This window comes from Leptodactylus fuscus, chromosome 4, assembly GCF_031893055.1.
Source record: "Leptodactylus fuscus isolate aLepFus1 chromosome 4, aLepFus1.hap2, whole genome shotgun sequence".
NCBI lineage: Eukaryota > Metazoa > Chordata > Amphibia > Anura > Leptodactylidae > Leptodactylus > Leptodactylus fuscus.
Window position 1 is genome coordinate 76805336 of NC_134268.1, and position 19201 is coordinate 76824536.

At 41.3% G+C, this 19201-nt stretch overlaps 1 protein-coding gene across 1 annotated transcript in view; it reads left to right on the plus strand.

The window, feature by feature from the left end:
* CEP192 (centrosomal protein 192) overlaps positions 1 to 19201 on the plus strand; it is a 104677-nt gene that overhangs the window by 11356 nt on the left and 74120 nt on the right. Inside the window, exons 5-9 of the mRNA XM_075271976.1 lie at positions 905 to 1003; positions 1772 to 1912; positions 3306 to 3463; positions 7115 to 7262; positions 15491 to 15675. Of these exons, the coding sequence (XP_075128077.1) occupies positions 905 to 1003; positions 1772 to 1912; positions 3306 to 3463; positions 7115 to 7262; positions 15491 to 15675 (731 nt within the window). The remainder of the gene's footprint in view (positions 1 to 904; positions 1004 to 1771; positions 1913 to 3305; positions 3464 to 7114; positions 7263 to 15490; positions 15676 to 19201) is intronic.

The following is a 19201-nucleotide window of genomic DNA, read 5'->3' on the forward strand; positions in this document are numbered from 1 at the left end:
GAGCATCTTTGGGATGTGGTGGAACGGGAGATTCGCATCATGGATGTGCAGCCGACAAATCTGCGGCAACTGTGTGATGCCATCATGTCAATATGGACCAAAATCTCTGAGGAATGCTTCCAGCACCTTGTTGAATCTATGCCACGAAGAATTGAAGCAGTTCTGAAGGCAAAAGGGGGTCCAACCCGTTACTAGCATGGTGTACCTAATAAAGTGGCCAGTGAGTGTATATATATATTATAATAGAATATAATAGAAATTAGGCGGAGAGGGGGTTTAGTTTAGAGATTCACTTTCTATTTAAACCAGACAACCCCTTTATGGAACCATGTAGGGCATTTCACTAAAATTCAAGCAATACCTTACTTATTCAAATGTGATACTCCAATACAGGGATATGAAGCATTTTAGTAAAATGCAGATTGTGCCCAAGTGCTTCGTTTGGTATGGCTAGTCTTGCTTACAGACCCCCTTTAGTTAGGGGGGAACATTCGATTACTGATGTCTTCTAACAGTCAGATGCATGATGTTATGAAAAGTGCCAGCCAGAGACTTAGTACTGTGTCATGTGGATTCTACTCTTGCTAAGGCCCTTGTCTACCCAAAGGCTATGTCTGTAGTCATTGCAGTTTCTGCCTAGTCGCACTAAACAGCCAGGCTTTCTATAGTCTCGTGCTGCTTAGTGATCTATAGGAAAAGTAAATGTTCGTGTTTTAGGATGAAATGCAACTTTATTTAATTTTTTTTTTTTTAACAGAATTTCCAATATCTCCACATAGAAATTGAATAATAAAGCAAATAAAATTAATGTCTCCTGCTAGTTGTCGCTCCTGTTACTTTTTATGTCATTTAGTGCAAACTTTTTTTTTTCTTTTTTTTTTTTTTTTTTCTTTCCCTAATTTAGTTCACGTGCCCATTCTCCTACTATAGCCGTGGGAAGTGATGACAGCAGCCCTAATATAATGGGAAAAGTTCAGATCTATGAGTACAACGAAAACACAAGGTATGTCTTAAATAGAATGTCAAAAATCGGAGAAGAAACAAGGGAGGATAAAAAAAAAAAAAAGAAATGGAATCTGGTCTCTGTGTTATTCAGGAGGCAGTCTGAGGAAATCCAGGAACACAGATCAGTATAGGACATCATCAAATGTTGTGTTTTCAGGGATTTATTTATTTTTAATTTATTTACACGGATTGAGGGTCTCTGAACAGACTGAAGTGTGCATGGCCAGTTAACATCAATAGGTCAGTGTGCAGTCCGTTTAGGCCTTCTGACCCAAACTGCACAAACCCCTCATACTCTGATGACTAAAATCTACAGTTTTCAAACCTTTGGGGAACGTTGTCGCTTCTTAGAGATTTCATATACAGAGATTTCAAAAGACTGTTAGATGCTCCTTAGCAACTGAGTACAGACTGCAGATACTAACCACCTGCTGTCGGCTGAGGCGCTTATGACAGAATGTTAAATGATGCGTAGCGAGGTTCAGGAAATGCAGAACTTGTGTTTCAAGGGAAAACTCTGCTAATTGGTTCTAGGCTTTTGCACCAATGTTTAACCCTTTGCCCATCTATTCTTATTCTGCTTTAACTGTATAATGTTTAATTTATATTTTTGAAGTGGGTTTTTTTTTGTTAGTCATTTTCCCTTCTCAGAGTAAAACCTAGTGTTTTTGTCACAGACCCATTTTGTCTAGCTAGCGTATTCCTAGTGACATTGTCATTTGTGGAGTCTTCATACATGTCTAATCTAAACCTCCTTCTATTTCAGGAAATATGTCAAAGCTGAAACCTTTATGACAGTCACAGACCCTGTTCATGACATTGCTTTTGCTCCAAACCTGGGCAGGTCCTTTCATATCTTAGCTGTAGCAAGTAAAGATGTCAGAATATTTACTATGAAACCTTTAAGGTAGGTTTTGGGGGGTCCTGAGTAATATGTCTATAACTGCACTTGTATCCATTTCCTAATTTAAGGATATATCAACAACAGTTCTGCCTGACCAAAGACATGATGGTTTCATCCTTATTTGCCAGCTATGGTAGCTTATAATTAATATAGGAAATGACACACCTCTGGTTGAAATGGTGACTTGCCTTGTCTGTGGTATGGCATTTTTAACCAGCCTTGACTTAAGGTAACAGTCGAGTGAAAACTCATTTTTCCAGACCTGCTCACTTTACCTTATGGTCTATCACACGCTACAGTGTTTTGTGTTTATTACACCTACGTCCCTGTAATCCTGCACCAGATCAGACACCTACCTTGGTGTTTGTGTTTTGTGTTTCCTTCAGTATGCTTTGCTATCCGTCCCATCATGCTTCACCAAATATAGGTAACTAGACTAGAAGGCTGTACGTATGGATTTTTTTTTATACATTCTCGTAAATACTTAGAGACTATAATTAGGAAATGCCTAAATTTTTCAAAAGTTATGGTAAAAAAAAATACAGTGAAGAAAGGACTGCAGCAGAAAAACATAATAGTCCCTTTATAAGGACTGAAACGTCACATCGCAGGATTTAGATGAAAAAGCCTTTCATTTTTCATACTTTCTGGAAAGCTGCAATTATTTCAGTACTGGGCTGACACTGGCTGAAGTTTGCTTGCTGGACCTATGTATATTATGTGAATTGAGATCACCTCCCTTCCCCTAAATTCCATGTAAAATAAACACAAAATTAAATGTTAGTTATACCTATATCAAAAAATGCCAGTACTATGAAATTATGAAATATGTTTCTTCTCCCCAAAATCAAATGAGTGATCAAAATGTTCAGCTTTGCAGTATGTCTAGCAGAATATTAAATAATTTCTTTAGAAAATATTCACCAAAAACCATCCTTCATACAGCTCTGTAAACAGAAAGATGAAGAAATTCTATTTCTAGTTAAGCAGAGAGAAAAAAATAAAACTCAAACTGAAAATGGCTAAGGTGGGAAGGGGATAAGGTGTCAACGGTCAGCAAGATTGTTCTTTGCTACAAAAAAGGTATGCTCACTATGTCAGTAACAGCCCCTACAGCAGCATATATTATTTATATTAGGTGATAGTCCCTTTAAGGGACGGTTTCATATATAGCCTGAGAAATGCTACATTACAAGCCAGCCATTCAAATGAATGACCATGTCTGTAATGCATGGACATAAGGAATCCATTGTTGCACTATTTAGATACCTAAAGACCTTCCATGTTTGTTTATACTGAAATATTGATGGAAGGCAAAAAGATCAGATTGGTCTGGTGGTAAAAAAAACAAACCAAGCCTTCATTTCTGAGTGCATATTTCTTATCTGTTCCCCAGGAAGGAGCTGACCTCTTCTGGGGGAGTCACAAAGTTTGAAATTCACACAGTGGCTCAGTTTGATAACCACAACTCGCAAGTATGGCGTGTAAGCTGGAACATTACTGGCACAGTGTTGGCATCTTCTGGAGATGATGGGAGTGTTCGTCTGTGGAAAGGTGAATAGTCTCGATGCTTTTAATGTTCTATTTATTTTTAAATCCACCAAAATTCTTCAATCTTGTGATCAAAATATATTTTAATGTTGGGTTGATGGCCTTTATCTGCTGGTTGTATTGTTTTTTTATGTTATTCCTAGTATCTAGAGCTGGTCAGTCAGCAGGTCTCCGCTCCACTGTACAATGGAGATCTGGACCTAATGCTCGCAATTGTAGTAAATGCTGATTGCAGATATTGCACTGCACTGTAGCCCCCCCCCCCCCTGTAAAAAAATAAACTCTTCTGGCATGTACCTATTATTGGTAAGGATAACTCATGTACAGTGAGATTGTGGGAGCTGTCCTGTTACTTCTGAAGGCCTCCAGGCCTGTCATAGTATTATAGCTATTTATTTCCCTAGGTTTAAAATAAAATCTAAAAACATATACATCCCTGTGTCCGAAAATGCTACAAACTTATGAAAATATTTATCCCATACGTCGAACGCTCTAACAATAAAAAAAAAATAAAAATGGTGGTTTGGTGCTTTTTTTATTTTTTTGTTAAATGTTTAAATGTTGTAAACCTTTTAATAAAAAGCGATCAAAACACATTCTCCAAAATGGCATAACTAAAAAAGTATATCTGGCCCTGCGAAAAAAGACACCTTATGCTTCCCTGTACATGGAAAAGTTATGGGTGTCAGAATAAATTTGGTATCCCTGGAATCGTACCGACCCATAAAATACAGGTGGCTGCACCGTGAATGCCGTAATAACAAAACCCGTAAGAAAATTTAGTAGTTTCTCTATTTCAACCCCATTATATCTATCTATCTATCTATCTATCTATCTATCTATCTATCTATATGTATATCCTATCCTACTAATATTACAAATGTGAAAGTTTGTGTGTTTGTTCCTCAATCACGCAAAAACAGCTGAACGGATTTGAATGAAATGTGGCACACAGATTGTAACCTCACTTAAAATATAGGCTACTTTTTATTCCGGTAAATGACATGGTTTCATGACTGTTATGAATTTAAGTTCACGTACTACCATGTTTCCCCGAAAGTAAGGCATGTGGGGGGTTTCTGTTGAATTGCTTAATATAAGGCACCCTCCGAAAATAAGGCATGCCCGGCAGTGGTGGGCGGGGATTTGGGGGACGGGGCTTAGCCGCGCCGTTCGTTCGAAATACCGGTTTGTACTGGTATGCTAATTAGTTCTCTCGCAGCGATGGGGGCGTCCCCATTGCTGCTCGAAAACAGACTCCAGCGCCGCCTCTATCTTCTTCTGCATCCTCCCCTTCCTTCTTTGGCTTGACGTCAGACGCCTGCACAGTACGCTCTGTTCGGCGAACTTCGCCGAACGTACTGCATATGCCCGCGGCCATAGTGCCGACACCGCAATTTCGCGCATGCGCAGTACGTTCGGCGAAGCTCACAAAAGGATATGGGCAAACACCTTTAAGCCAAATTAGCAGTTTGCCAATTTTAACCCCTTCCCGCCAATGGCATTTTTTGATTTTCGTTTTTGACTCCCCTCCTTCTAAACCCCATAACTTTTTTTTTTTTTTTTTTTTTTTTTCTTTCTCCGCTCCCAGAGCCATATGATGTCTTAATCTTTGCAGGACAAATTTTTCTTCATGATACCACCATTAATTATTCTGTAGAATGTACTGGGAAGCTGGAAAAAAAATTCAGAATGGGGTGGATTTGAAGAAAAAATGCATTTCTGCGACTTTCTTACGGGCTTCGGTTTTACGGCGTTCACTGTGCAGCCAAAATGACATGCCCTCTGTATTCTGTGTTTTGGTACGATTCCGGGGATACCAAATTTATATGGTTTTATTTACATTTTAACCCCTTAAAAAAAAAATCCAAAACTGTTTAAAAAATTTTTTTTTCTAAAAGTCGCCATATTCTGACAGCTGTAACTTTTTTTTTTTTTTTTTTTTTTTTTTTTTTTAATACATCCATGTACGGGGATGCATAGGGCGTCTTTTTTTTGCGGGGCCAGGTGTACTTTTTAGTTCTACCATTTTCAGGAAATGCTATTGCTTTGATCACTGTTGAAACGCCAGAGCAGGCGGATCATCACCACCAACAGCACACTCATTATATGGCGTCCCAGCGAGCTGCTGACATGCCGGAACAATCACCGGCACCGTGTGAGGAACAAGTTCAGCAGCAGGACAGCTTGAGAGCTGCCGAAATGCTGGAGCAGGCAAACCATCGACGGCAACAATTTGCTGAATATAGGCGGATCATCAATGCCAATAACATGCAGACAAAGTCGTGGGCAGAAGCTAGTATACCGTATTTTGCGGACTATAAGGCGCACCTGACTATAAGGCGCATTGCCCATGAGCACCTTATAGTCCTGCCTAGGTCCATATATAAGGCGCACCGGACTATAAGGCGCAGCGCTGTCCGGTGCGCCTTATATGTGATGGAAAGCGGCGGCACGCCGATTTTGCCGGCGGCCGCTTAACCCCCCACGTGCCAGCCGCTTCTATTCAATTCAATGGCACGCTTCCATTGAAATGAATGGAAGCGCTCGGCACGCGAGGAATTAAAGGGATTCTACCATTAAAAAGTTCAGTCCTATTGACCACGTCGGAATAGCCTTAAAGGCTATTCGTCTCCTACCTTAGCCAGCGCCGCCTTCTTCCTGAGCTGCGTCCACCCCTTCTGTGTTGTTTTCTTTGGGCCTCATGGATGACGCATGCGCAGTCGGCTCTAACAGGCTCTCGCAGCCAGAGCCGACTGCGCATGCGTCATCCATGAGGCCCATAGAAGACAGCACAGAAGGGGAGAACACAGCTCAGGAAGAAGGCAGCGCTGGCTAAGGTAGGAGACGACTAGCCTTTAAGGCTATTCCGACGTGGTCAGAGGAAAGAACTTATTTTAATGGTAGAATCGTTTGAAGCGGCAGGCAGACTTTGCCGGTGGCGGTCGCTTCCATACATTGCAATGGGAGCGCGCTATTCAAATAGTATTCGCGCATCTCTAACTTCAATTGTAAGAAGTTACAATTGAAGTTAGAGATGAACGAATACTAATTGAATAGCGTGCTCCCATTGCAATGTATGGAAGCGGCAGGCAGACTTTGCCGGCGGCCGCCGCTTAACTCCTCGTGTGCCGCCACTTCCATATATAAGGCGCACTTACGATTTCTGAGGAAATCGTAGGATTTTATGTGTGCCTTATAGTCCGGAAAATACGGTATAATAAACACTAGACCTACAAATGACTGACAAAAGAAATATAGTTGCCCTCATGCTTTATAATCCTGACACAGCTTTTTAGAAATCTTGCAGCATACACAGGGGTTAAACTCTTGGTGATCAGTTCCATTTTCAGCTGGTGGCTAGCTGGAAGGGATATTGCCATCCCAGTATTGGTGGCTATATCCATAGGATATGCACAGACACACATTTATGGCATATCCTATCTTGTATAAGAATACTCATTTAACAATAATTTGTTCTGTTACAGACAGAGCAAATGTCCTGTCAATCTCTCTTTAAAATCATGTATTTTTGTGTAAAGTTTTAAAGTGAAAAGGGATTGCCAGTGTCAGTAAGTCTGCTAAATATTTTTCATGAATCCGTTTTAATATGATCTGTCTTTGTGACTTGTTTTTTTTCTTTCTTTGATGTAGCAAACTACATGGACAATTGGAAATGCACTGGTGTCCTTAAAGGCGACGGGAACCCTGTGAATTCCAACCAGCAAGGATTCTCTGTGTCCTCTGTTGGGTCTGCCAATCAGAGTTTACCTAACTCAGTTAATGGGTCATCTTCAGCCAGGTAAGGAGTGCACATAGCGTGTGTATGTGTGTGTGTATATATGTATGTGTGTATGTATATATATATATATATTACACACAGATGTAGCAGAGTTAACCAGAACTTCTGCAATTACACTGCTGCAATAAGATCACTGAAAAAAGAAAAACATTCTGTCTTCTATGATAAGATATTGGGGGGTTGTTTTTTGTTTTTTAAATGTAGATTGTGAGCCCCTCATAGAGCTCACAATGTAAATTTTTTCCCTATCAGTATGTCTTTGGAATATGGAATGGATATCCATGCAAACACAGGAGGAGCATACAAACTCCTTGCAGATGTATTTTTGCCCTTAGCGGGACTTGAACACCAGGACTCCAGCGCTGCAAGGCTGCAGTGCTAACCACTGAGCCACTGTGTGGCCCATAAGATAATGTATTTCACCAGTTTAAACAATTATAGAAATTTGGTTTAATTCTGCTACATCTGTGTAATGTGTGTGTGTGTGTGTAATGAATAAAAAAAAAAAATATATATATATATATATATATATATATATATATATATATATATATATATATATATATATATATTTATATTTATGTAGTGTGGGTGTGTGGAGTTGACTATAGAATTGGCCTGAATGCACTACTGTATATGGTTTTGTTAACAAATTCACACTGTTAATACAGATGGAAATTTCACTTACCGAGTGCAGTGCTCCCTACATATATCTCCTTAACACTCGTATTAGCGTAAGATTTTGCAGACAGATACTTATAAGAAATTATACTCGTGACTTGTGACAACCAATAATTTGCTATTACTTTCTGACATAAGCCTGCAAAATAGGAAGTAGGGGAAAGATGAGTGACAATATGTTCCTCCGTAAAGCCAATCTGTCTTTTATGCTGATTTATGCCATGCTGCTGTGTAAGTAGACAGATTTGCTATTCAGGACTCTACATGATTTCTAGGTGACCTCCCCATCTATAATGTAAGTTTTATTGGTGTGGTCCGCTTTCCCCCAAACTTCCCACAGAAGTGGACTTGCCAGAATAATATTTAAAGGGGGTTTTCTTGAAAATGACTTTGAAAATGATGGCCTATCCTTTAGTATCAGATAGGTAACTCTCAGCACCCCTCAATGATCAGCTGACTGACCTGACCGTACTCCGTATCCTTCAATGTTTAGCCCACATATTAGCTTCCATGTTTGAGCAGCTGTACCTGGCACTGCTGCTCAATCTCAGTCAAGTCAATGAGTCCAACCTGAAATTCCAGGCACTGTTGTTACTAAGTTGTACGCTGTGTACGATAGTGCTGGGGTTCTCTCACTGGGGTTCTGGTAAGGATGGACCTAAACCTGTCCGATATCGATAGTCTGTCCATACAATAAGTGTTCAGCTGACAGCTATTCTTTCTGACTTCCCATACACGTTCTCTGTTTGGCTGAGTGCATATGTGTCCTCAAGGAGAAAAGTGGAAAGTGGTGACTTTTTGTGAGAACAGAGCCTCACACTTGTTGAACTTTAACACTCCTTATTCTTCTTTGTCTCAACATTATCTGTCAGGCTTGTACACCCCCGTACGCATAAGATATTTGGCAAGATTGCCAGTATCAAAGTCCCAGTATATCCCTTTAATTTTTTTTGTTTTGTTTTGGTTGATCTAATTTCTTTTATGTGGTTGCATGTCTAGTTTTATACAATTTTGTAATATTTTACAACTGACTATAACCCATTTTACTTGAGTGATGCCTTGTGTTGTGTTCTTAACAGAGTGCACAGTTGATGCCAAGCTAACCGGAGTAACTTTGCTGTTTAGCTGCTTGTTGCATGCACACAGGAATGGATGCAGAGTTTTTCCTCTCCAAGACACAAAGGAAGCCTACTTAATACTAAATGTATATGTATGATATTTTGTGCAGTTGAAATTATTAAAATGTCTACTTTTGTCACTGACTAAAACAAGTCTGTACTTTTAAGAGGATTTTTGATATTATGTATAAATAAATAGGGGAAATGTCTCTTGCCTTTTGCGTTTTTCTATTTAATACAATTCCTTTGTAGCCTAATAGATTTCATACTGCAAATTTCTGTAACTCCAAATTTGTTACATTCAATTCAATGGGGTTTTATAGTAAGTAACCAGGTTTAGATGAATGGAACTGATTTTTTTTTTTTTTTTTTTTTTTTTTTTTTTAGGCTCCATTCACACGGAGCAACGCGCCACTCATTCTGACACGTAAACACGTGTCAGAGTGAGACACTTCAAAACAGATCCCATTGACTTCAATGGGTGCTGGCTTATGCGCGCTACCCATTTAACTCAATAGGAGGCTTTTTTACCTATTGCTTTCAGTGTGATACACGCTTATCACATTGAAAGCAGTAGGTAAAAAAAGCGCCTCCCATTGAGTTCAATGGGTAGCGCACGTAAGATCGAACCCATTGAAGTCAATGAGATTCTGTATTACTGTGTTTACGTCTCAGAATGAGCGGTGCGTTACTTTGTGTCAACGGAGCCTTAGATGCAGAAATTTCTGCGATAAAATCTACTGCATATGAAGGCTCCTAACAGGTACAGCAAAAAGGAAAAAAACATTTCATGTCGGGTCCACTGTGGATTTTCTACAGCGGACTCCTTGTGTTGTAAGGGTGCATTCACAATACTGATACGCTGCCTGATTCTGAATGTTAAAACACGTTCATAATCAGCGCATATAAAGCAGTTCCCATTCATTTCAATGGGAGCCGGCATATGAGCACTCCCCATTGAAATTAATGGGCTGCTTTTTTCACTACGAGCGCTCCCATTCAAGTGAATGGGAAGTGCTCGCGTCTACGGCTAGCTCTGCTCATTCTGAGCCGTACACGCGAGCACTTCCCATTCACTTGAATGGGAGCGCTCGTAGTGAAAAAAGCAGCCCATTAATTTCAATGGGGAGCGCTCATATGCCGGCTCCCATTGAAATGAATGGGAACTGCTTTATATGCGCTGATTCTTAACGTGTTTTAACGTTCAGTATAAGGCAGCGTATCAGTAGTGTGAATGCACCCTAAAGGTTACAAACTACACCAAATCTGCATCAATAGATCGAGCTGTTACAGGTACAAAAACCTCAGTGTAAGGCCCAGTTCACATCTGCATTCGGGTCACTCCGTTCCCCTCTCTGCATAAAAAATGCTGCAGCGCTACAAGCAGCACTTTTTTTTTCTCTGCATTTTTTGTGCAGAAACCACACGGACCCCATTATAGTCTTTGGCGTTCGCAGGTTTCCTAAGGTAAGTGCATTTTTAGGCGAATTAGGTTTCCATTCCGGGGGTCCCCATGCAGACTTCCCGAACGGAAACCCATGTGCAGTTGTGAGCCAGGCCTAAGGCACTGCAGTTTTTTTGGGAGTGTGTATGGGACACAACACTGATACCCTATACAGCAGCAGGTAGGTTGGTGATTCAGCTTGAGACTACACCATGGTCTGAACGTAGAAAAAGGCCATGTACAGATGTGTGTGGGGATATTGTTTGCTTGTTTTTAATACATATAATTAACTATGAATTAGAGCACTAATGAATAGGAAGTTCTAGATCCCCTTAAAAAAAAAAATCCCGGTTTAAAAGAGCCCTTTGACCTCATTGGGTGTGTACATAGGGTCTTTCACACATCCATGTTTATGTCCCTGTCTATCTGTATTCTATTCAATATTCTACCTCTGCTGGGATTCCCATGTAATTGCTGATCACATGACCAGCTATAGAAATAATTCGTTTGAGAGCAGTATGCTTTAAATGCAAAATCTTTCCACATATACTGTATGCCGATGTACCCATAGGCTGTAATAGTCAGAAAATGTAAAACTTATTTCAGTGGGGGATAAAGCATGACCTGGCCACTAGGAGGCTGACACTAGGAGTAGTAAAAGATGTGGACTCCGCTTCCAGGCAATACACTCTCCCCAAACTCTGTGATAGTCAGTTTTAACCCACTGTCTGTAGGAGGCAGACACAAACGGACTTCGGTCTGTCTTTCTTACACTGTTTTTATATTTTTCTTCTCTTGCTGGGGAGGAGGGTCTTAAGTGTGAACACCACACTATTTGTACCTCCCTGTGGGCGAACCACTTAGAATAGAGTACCTCGCTGGAAACCCAGTCCCCACTCACCACATCAGCAGCCGGAGTGCTGGTGACCCCACTTCCCAGTGCAAAACTCACTGAAGGGGGTGACCCTGCAGCATTGTCATTTTTCCATGTGACTGCTCATTCCACAATGGCTTCCTAGGCTGTTTGTCATGAAGCTTCCGCTGGCCATGTCTGCAAGGCTGCCACCTGGGTGTTTGTTCACACTTTCACCAATTTTACCAGATCCATTCTGTGGCTTCTGCCTATTCCAGCTTGTATTGAAAGATTCTTCAGGCAGCTGTGCGCTAGTTTGCTCGCGCGGCCATGTGCTTCTCACTTTTTGGGACTGCTTTAGGACTTCCCATTGTGCTGTTTTTTTCCCCATTGAAATAAGCGAGAAAATTGAATTGTACTCACAGTAAAATCCTTTTCTCATTGTATTCATTGGGGGGACAGATCCTGCCCTTGTTTTCTTGTTCTTCCTGCCCAAGCTGTTTTAGTTTGTTTTTGGGTTCAGGACATGGTGGTTGTTTTTGTTCTGTCTTCTTTTTTCTATTTTTTTATTTGTGTGTATCTCCTATTGTGGTACAAACTGGCTAGCACAATGTCTGTGGAGAGGGTATAGCCTGGAGGCAGAGCAGACAGCCATAAATACTGATAATGTTAGGCTCCTAGTGGACAGGTCTACACCCATGGTGCTGTGTCCCCCAATGAAAAGAATTTTACAGTGAGTGCAAAAATCCAATTTTTCAGGTGGCATCCATATATGCAACTGTGTCTAGTATATTTGTTCAATGACCCAATTCAGACATGTGCATTGATTGAAGAATATGTGTATATACAAAGCCTGAGTAAGCAGATTGGAAGTAATATTTCATTCTGAAAGTCAATGTAAAAAGGCTGAGTTTACATCTCTATTGGAGCTTTCTGGTTTTCTTTTCCATTGTAGAAACATAAAGCAAGCTGTAGACTAATCTGCCAGACCCAACTGGTTTCTGTTGTGGTGTCCCACACAAAATATTTGCTCTGCTATTTCATTTATGATGTTTGACTGGATATTCAACACAGGCTCCAGATTGGACCTTCAGTGTAGATGTGAAAATGGCCTAACCTGGAAGTGTCACTATTAGAGATGAGCGAGTACTGTTCGGATCAGCCGATCCGAACAGCACGCTCGCATAGAAATGAATGGACGTAGCCGGCACGCAGGGGTTAAGCGGCCAGCCGCCGTCAAAGCGGAAGTACCAGGTGCATCCATTCATTTCTATGGAGCGTGCTGTTCGGATCGGCTGATCGAACAGTACTCTCTCATCTCTAGTCACTATCCAAAGATACCTATAAGCCAGTGGCAGCTTAGAACACTCACTATATGGCCTCTCCATCCAAAGTTGCAGTAGAACTTATTCCCTGATATTGGTGTGGGGAGAGTATTCTCTCCCCACACCAATTGTTTAAACTGTCTGGGGGGGGAGTAATAATTTTAAAGAGGTTTTCCAAATAAATGTCATTCTGAGATTCAATCAGTATTTGCACTATTAGGTACCTTTAACTTCTCAGCTTACTTTATACCATAGGTATAGACCTGGCCACTGGGAGGCTGACACTACGAGTAACAAAAGAAGTCTGCTCCGCTTCTAAGCTATATCCTTTCCACAGATACTGTGCTAGCCAGTTTTATACTATTGTCTGTAGGAGGCAGACTCAACCTTTATCAGGTCTTCAGCCTTGCACCGTTTTTATATTTTCTTTTCAGGTGCACTCCCTTGTGGGCACTACGCTGTCACCTAGTCCCCACTACTGCTGTATGAGCGACCAGAATGCCTGAGACTCCACTTCCATGTGTGAGATTTACTAAAGGTGACACCCGAAGACATTTAATCAGATATGCATTGCAGGTATATAAGAGGTTGCAATGCAGCCAGCCTGTGCCCGTCTGCTCTCCCTGCTTTCCTCCCAAGCCTGCCCGACTCCTCAATGGCTTTCCCTCCAGGAAGATCCTCCCCTGGACTGGGTGGTCTTTCCTTACTTGAGCCGTGTGTAACCCTACCAGACTTACCAGTCTGCAATGGAGCTCCTGGAACTGGTGCCCTCCTGTATTGCTGCTGTGTCGGAGTTTTCCAGGCCTCTCCCTGAGTGCTTTCCTTGCTCTTGTTCCTCCAAAACGAGCCGTCCTCACAAAAGGACCAGGAAATTTAATCACAGGTCGTTGTCACCCTATCCTTTCTCTGGGCCTTCTCCAGATAAGGTTACTGCTCTGGCTATACCCCGACAGGAGGAACTTTGTCTCCACCATATCTCATAGGACTCTGTACTGGTCTCCCAGAAGGGCATCTTCTTCCCAAGGGGTGCGAGTGAATCGCTGCCCTCCTTTGGTCTTTTTTGCTCCTACTCCATGGGGCTGTAGTTCATGTGTAGCAGAATGACTGGCTTCACTCAGACCATCACTTGCCTTCCACTAGGAGTCCTGCTTGCTTCAAATGGTCAGAGCTTCCTGTGGAAGATTCCACCATAGTTCGACTATCTGTGGCTTTTGCTCTGACCCTGGCAAATTCCGCCTCCCGCTGACTTTTTAAGGAGGCCTTCCCTTGCTGCTCCTTTGGGTCAACAGATCCTTCATCAAACCGCTTCAGAAAGACGTCTCCCACTGAAGCGCCCCCCCCCTTCAGGACATCCAATATTTGTCTCTCAGTTCCTGTACACCTCTAAGTATCTGTGCAATGCCTCTCTGGAAGAAGTTCACCGCTCTACCAATCAGCAGCCAACGTGGTGGCCAAAAATCCAGTTTCATTTAGCTTTGGTAATTGAGTGCTGAATCGGTCTCTAAAAGAGCGCAGTCCTGGCCCTTCCCTTCTCTGAGGCCAACGGCACAGGCTTTTTTTTTTTTTTTTTAAATAAATTTCCTCAGCTGCCTTCTACGCTGACCATCGTCATCCAGCATTTTGCTCCTTTTGTGCTCCACCTCTCCTCTGAATGGCAGTCCTTCTGAGACTTCAGCTCCATAAAGCCCTACTTGAGAGTCAGGCCTGCCTGGCAGTCTGTCCCAAGTCCTCAAGGCCTTCCTCTTCTAGTTCTAGGACTTCATGCTTCATGCTCCGCTTCATGAAGTTCTTACCCCACTCGGAGCTCCTTGGGTGGGGAAGATGGCCACTCTCCTTTATGAAGATCTGGCTTGCCAGTGTTGCTGATGCCTGGGACCGAGCGGTGGTGTCAACCGGCTACTCCATCTTCTTTGACTCAACAGTCTTCCTGAAGGCAGTCTTCACGCTACAGCTACCGGGTGTCATTATTCCTTGTCCCTCCGGAGAGTTCTAAAGGCTTTTATTCCACCCTTTCTCTGCCCCAAAAATGGACAGCTCCTTTTTGATCTGCTATCAGGGATGGCGTACAGGCTCAAGGTAGGCTGCTGCCTCCCCTGTGTGATTGCATAGCCTCCTAGTGACTAGGTCTGTACCTATGGTGCTATGTCCCCCATTGAATACAACAAGAAAAGGATTTCACGGTGAGTACAAAAATCCATTTTTAAAGGCTGATTTCATATGAACAGTATGTTTTTATGGACTGTAAAAATATACCTTTTATACATCCAAGTTTTGTTCTGTTTGTAGTCCGCCTCTTATCCGTGTGTCCTTTGTTTTTATTGCGTATGTTAAAAAAATAAATAAATGCTGTCTCCTTATTTGCCTGCATTACTTGAATTCAGTAATGAGTTGGTTTTTGTTTTTTTTTTGGCCTCATACTTGCATGGATGACGCAAAAAAGTAATGCATACAACTTTTTTTTCCTCACTGACCATATGTTTATGAAATAAAAATTAAAGTGTAAATGGCTCCATTAACTAATAGATCTGTGGGATCTCCATTTTATCATATTTTTTAACAGCACAGGGATAGAAAAATCGTTCAGGAGAAAGAGTGCTAAATCTAATTTCTAGCTTGCAATGCCTGCTGAAGTAAAGTTGGACATGTCAGAAATTCCTTAAACTCTGTGTAAATGATGTAGCAGTTATGGTTTCTGTTTGTCTGACTGTTGTGCTTATTATTTTATCTCCCTTTATATCTATTTTCTTTAACTCAAATTATTCCTTTTTTTTTTCTTCTGTGGTTTTCTGTCCTTTCCCTTGTTTCAGGCATTTCTTGCCCCACCAAGAAAATTCAAAGGTCGGTTCAAGATGGTCCAGTTATGCTCATTTTATACCTTCACCTCCTCTGGTAGTAAACCCTTGTGAGACTGATCCAACAAGCCCTACCCGTCCTCACCCTCGTAGGCGATACAACCCCCCAACTCTTAAGCCTTTACCGGAACAACAAGGATTATAAAAATGAATAAAATTACTTAATTTTTAACAGGGAGAGATATTATGGAAAAACATGGCGCTCTCCCCCCCCCCCCCCATGACTCCTTTCTCTACTCTAGGCACATAGTATATATTTTATCCATACAGTAAAGATCTAGTTTCAACCCTACAACAGATTTTACTTATTATATTGTTTCCTATAAAATACTTTTGACAAACTGCCAGTATTGCTGTATATACACTGATATACTGTAGAACTAGACTTTCTCAGTCTGACTTTCTATGCAACCTACATGAAAATACCAAATTCTGTTAATGTTTAATTTAAGAAAAGTGTGAATAAACCTAGCTGAGCCCGTGTCTTCACTGCAATGTTCATTTGTATGTTTGTGAAAAGTGCAACGTTACTTCAGGTACAACAACTCAATCTTGCAAATGTTTGTGTGTGCCTATGTATATATTGCAGTAAAATTCTATCAAGGAATGTATAATTAGTTATTCATCATTCATTTAGTTTTCTAAATAATCTAAAAATAGAGGATGTTAGTCTTAGGTGAAGTGTTTAAAACATCAATGTCGGCCTGTGCTGTGATAGTGCCACGCAAAACACCAAGGGGTGCAAGCCCCTCTATGAAAAACACGACCACACCATAACACCACCACCTCCGAATTTTACTGTTGGCACTACACATGCTGGCAGATGATGTTCACCGGGCATTCGCCATACCCACACCCTGCCATGGGATTGCCACATTGTGTACCATGATTTGTCACTCCATATAACGTTTTTCCACTGTTCAATCGTCCAATGTTTACGCTCCTTACACCAAGCGAGGCGTCGTTTGGTATTGACCTGCGTGATGTGTGACACCCAATCACCTGACCACGTTCGAAGTCTGTGAGTTCCGCGGAGCGCCCCATTCTGCTCTCTCACGATGTCTAATGTCTACTGAGGCCGCTGATATGGAGTACCTGGCAGCACAATGCACCTAATATGAAAAAACGTATGTTTTTGGGGGTGTCTGGATACTTTTGATCACTCAGTGTACATCTCTGCATATGGAGAGCGTACTGAGCTGTGCTACAGCGCTGCTTAAGCTCTGCTACATCTGGCCATTTGGATTATACGAGTGTTCTTATGTCAGTGTGTGAGCAGCTTCTGTGTTCCAAAGGGCTGAATGGATGTTGCTGAAATGTGCCAAAGTTCGGTCAGCCTGCTCCCGCGTCTTGGCTCTGCTACATCGCTGCATATGCGTAGGATACCCAGCTGTATGTACATGTTTGCATATGGAGAGCCTATAGAGGTGTGCTACAGCGCCACGTAAGCTCTGCTACATTGGGCAATTGTGATTACAGTAGTTTTGTTATGTGACTGTCTGAGCATCTTCTGTGTTATAAAGGGCTGAACGGTTGTTACTGAAATGTGCCAAAGTTCTCCCCCCTCCCCCATCAGAGGCACAACAACACATTCCCCGTCGTACTCACTGAAACTCTACACCCAATATACTCCTCTTGCCCACACACATCCTGCATGTTCTGTAGTCTCCTGATCTTACATGAGACTCCATTTTCATCAGCTTTCACACTGTCCAGCTTCATCCTATATAGCTCCGCCAACAAAAGTGTGTAGCTCTGCCCACTGCCTAGCATGATCCTATCCTAGAATGGCTCAAGGACCTGTGATGATGTCATTGCAGGTCCTTTAGTGTTGTGTGAACCTACATTCCTTCACTGCGGTCGTGTAGTGATGTCATTTACCGCAATAAAAAGTAGCCTATGTTTTAATCAGGGTTCCTATCCATGTATGTGGCAAATTTCATGCAAATACGTTCAGCCGTTTTTGCGTGATTGAGGAACAAACATCCCTATAATATTTATTTATTATTATTATTATTTATAATAATATATAATATTAGTAGGATAGGATTAGTAGGATTATAATATTTATAATATTAGTAGGATAGGATGTCGCTTGCCCAGTTACAAACATATTGGTGCTTACATGTGACTACCAATAAAAGAGTACTGTCAAGTGGGTAATCTCCACCTCTTAGTGTCATTGCTGAGCAGTGGAAGGCTGCCCAGTTGACAGTATACAGTACAACACACATTGGAATTTATTATATTTTTTAGAATTCAATGTTTATTAGTTTTCAATAAGGCATAAAATACAGTGACAAAAGATAGCTGCAACGGCAGCAATAACATATTACATTATAGATAACGGGGAGATTCCCAAGTAGACATCAGAGAACAAAATAACACCAAGTGAGAGACAAAATAAGGAGAAAAAGAAAAGGTATCCGGGTCCAGAGGGGACCGCATGGGTGTAAATAATCAAAAATTCTCCATCAGAAAGAGCAATAGGACTCCACAAGGAACAATGCCAGATGGTCAAGAATAGTCCTAGATAGATGACACATTAAAGTAAACAGCCTTACAGTAAACAGGTTCCTGACTGTTATAGTAACAGACCATCACCCTAGGATCACGTTCCAAGGAATGGTGATTTTCATCAACATGGTAAAAAAAAATATGCTAAAAAGGTACTTAGGTTATGTTTGACTAAGGCAGCTGTAGCATTAATGCCTGTTATCAGTGCGGGCTCTGATCGCGGGCATTGCCCCTGGTTCTCTGCTGTAATACTTTTGAGTATCCTGCCATGTTTAAAGATCCAACATCCACTGTAATAGGACAGCGGACACTGGGAAAGGATTAAACAGCTAGTTAATGACTTCCAATCACACTCTGCTATTCTTTTCAATGAAATGGAAAGACGGCGCTCTCAGGTCACAACAGGATTTTATTCAAAAAGACAATGATGCACAACGCTAAAAAATCGCCGCGTTTCGGGCACACCTGCCCTTTCTCAAGTGCGTAACTAATTAGAAAATAGATAAAACAAGTATTCACTTCAACGTTTTTTTGGCCAGAGAAGCACTTAGGCCTAAGTTAAAATATACAATGAATTCAAAAAATAATAATACATGATTTATAAAACAATAGTAAAACAAATCTCATATACCAACCTTATCATTTAAAATATAAAAAAAAATCTATATATACATAATAACAAGTAAATGTGCCAAATCATCTCAATCTCATGATAGAAAGCCATTGCATATCAAACACTGATCGTTAGCATGCATCATTGTGTTGTTATTTATATCAATGTGGCTACCAATAATCCCTAGTTTACAACTACAGCAAAAAAAGGGGGAGCATAGAGAGTCTTACCTTCACACAAAGCTCGGTCAGTCTGGAAGATGTATACAAATTGTATGCCGTGTGCTCCTAGGTTTAAATATAGTGGAGCTCGTTTGGCTCCCTACATTCCTTGGAGTGTTGCCAGATGGTGCGATTCAGGTTGGAGAACATATATGTCCGCGCAAAATATTAAAGCTACACAACAATGTGCTCTAAGTTGTAGCGCATATGTGACTCACGCGTGCGTGGTATATTTAGCATTACTAAGCGCATAGCTAAGTGCTCATACGTGATATGCATATTCGTGGTATGATTACCATTACGGAGCACGTGACT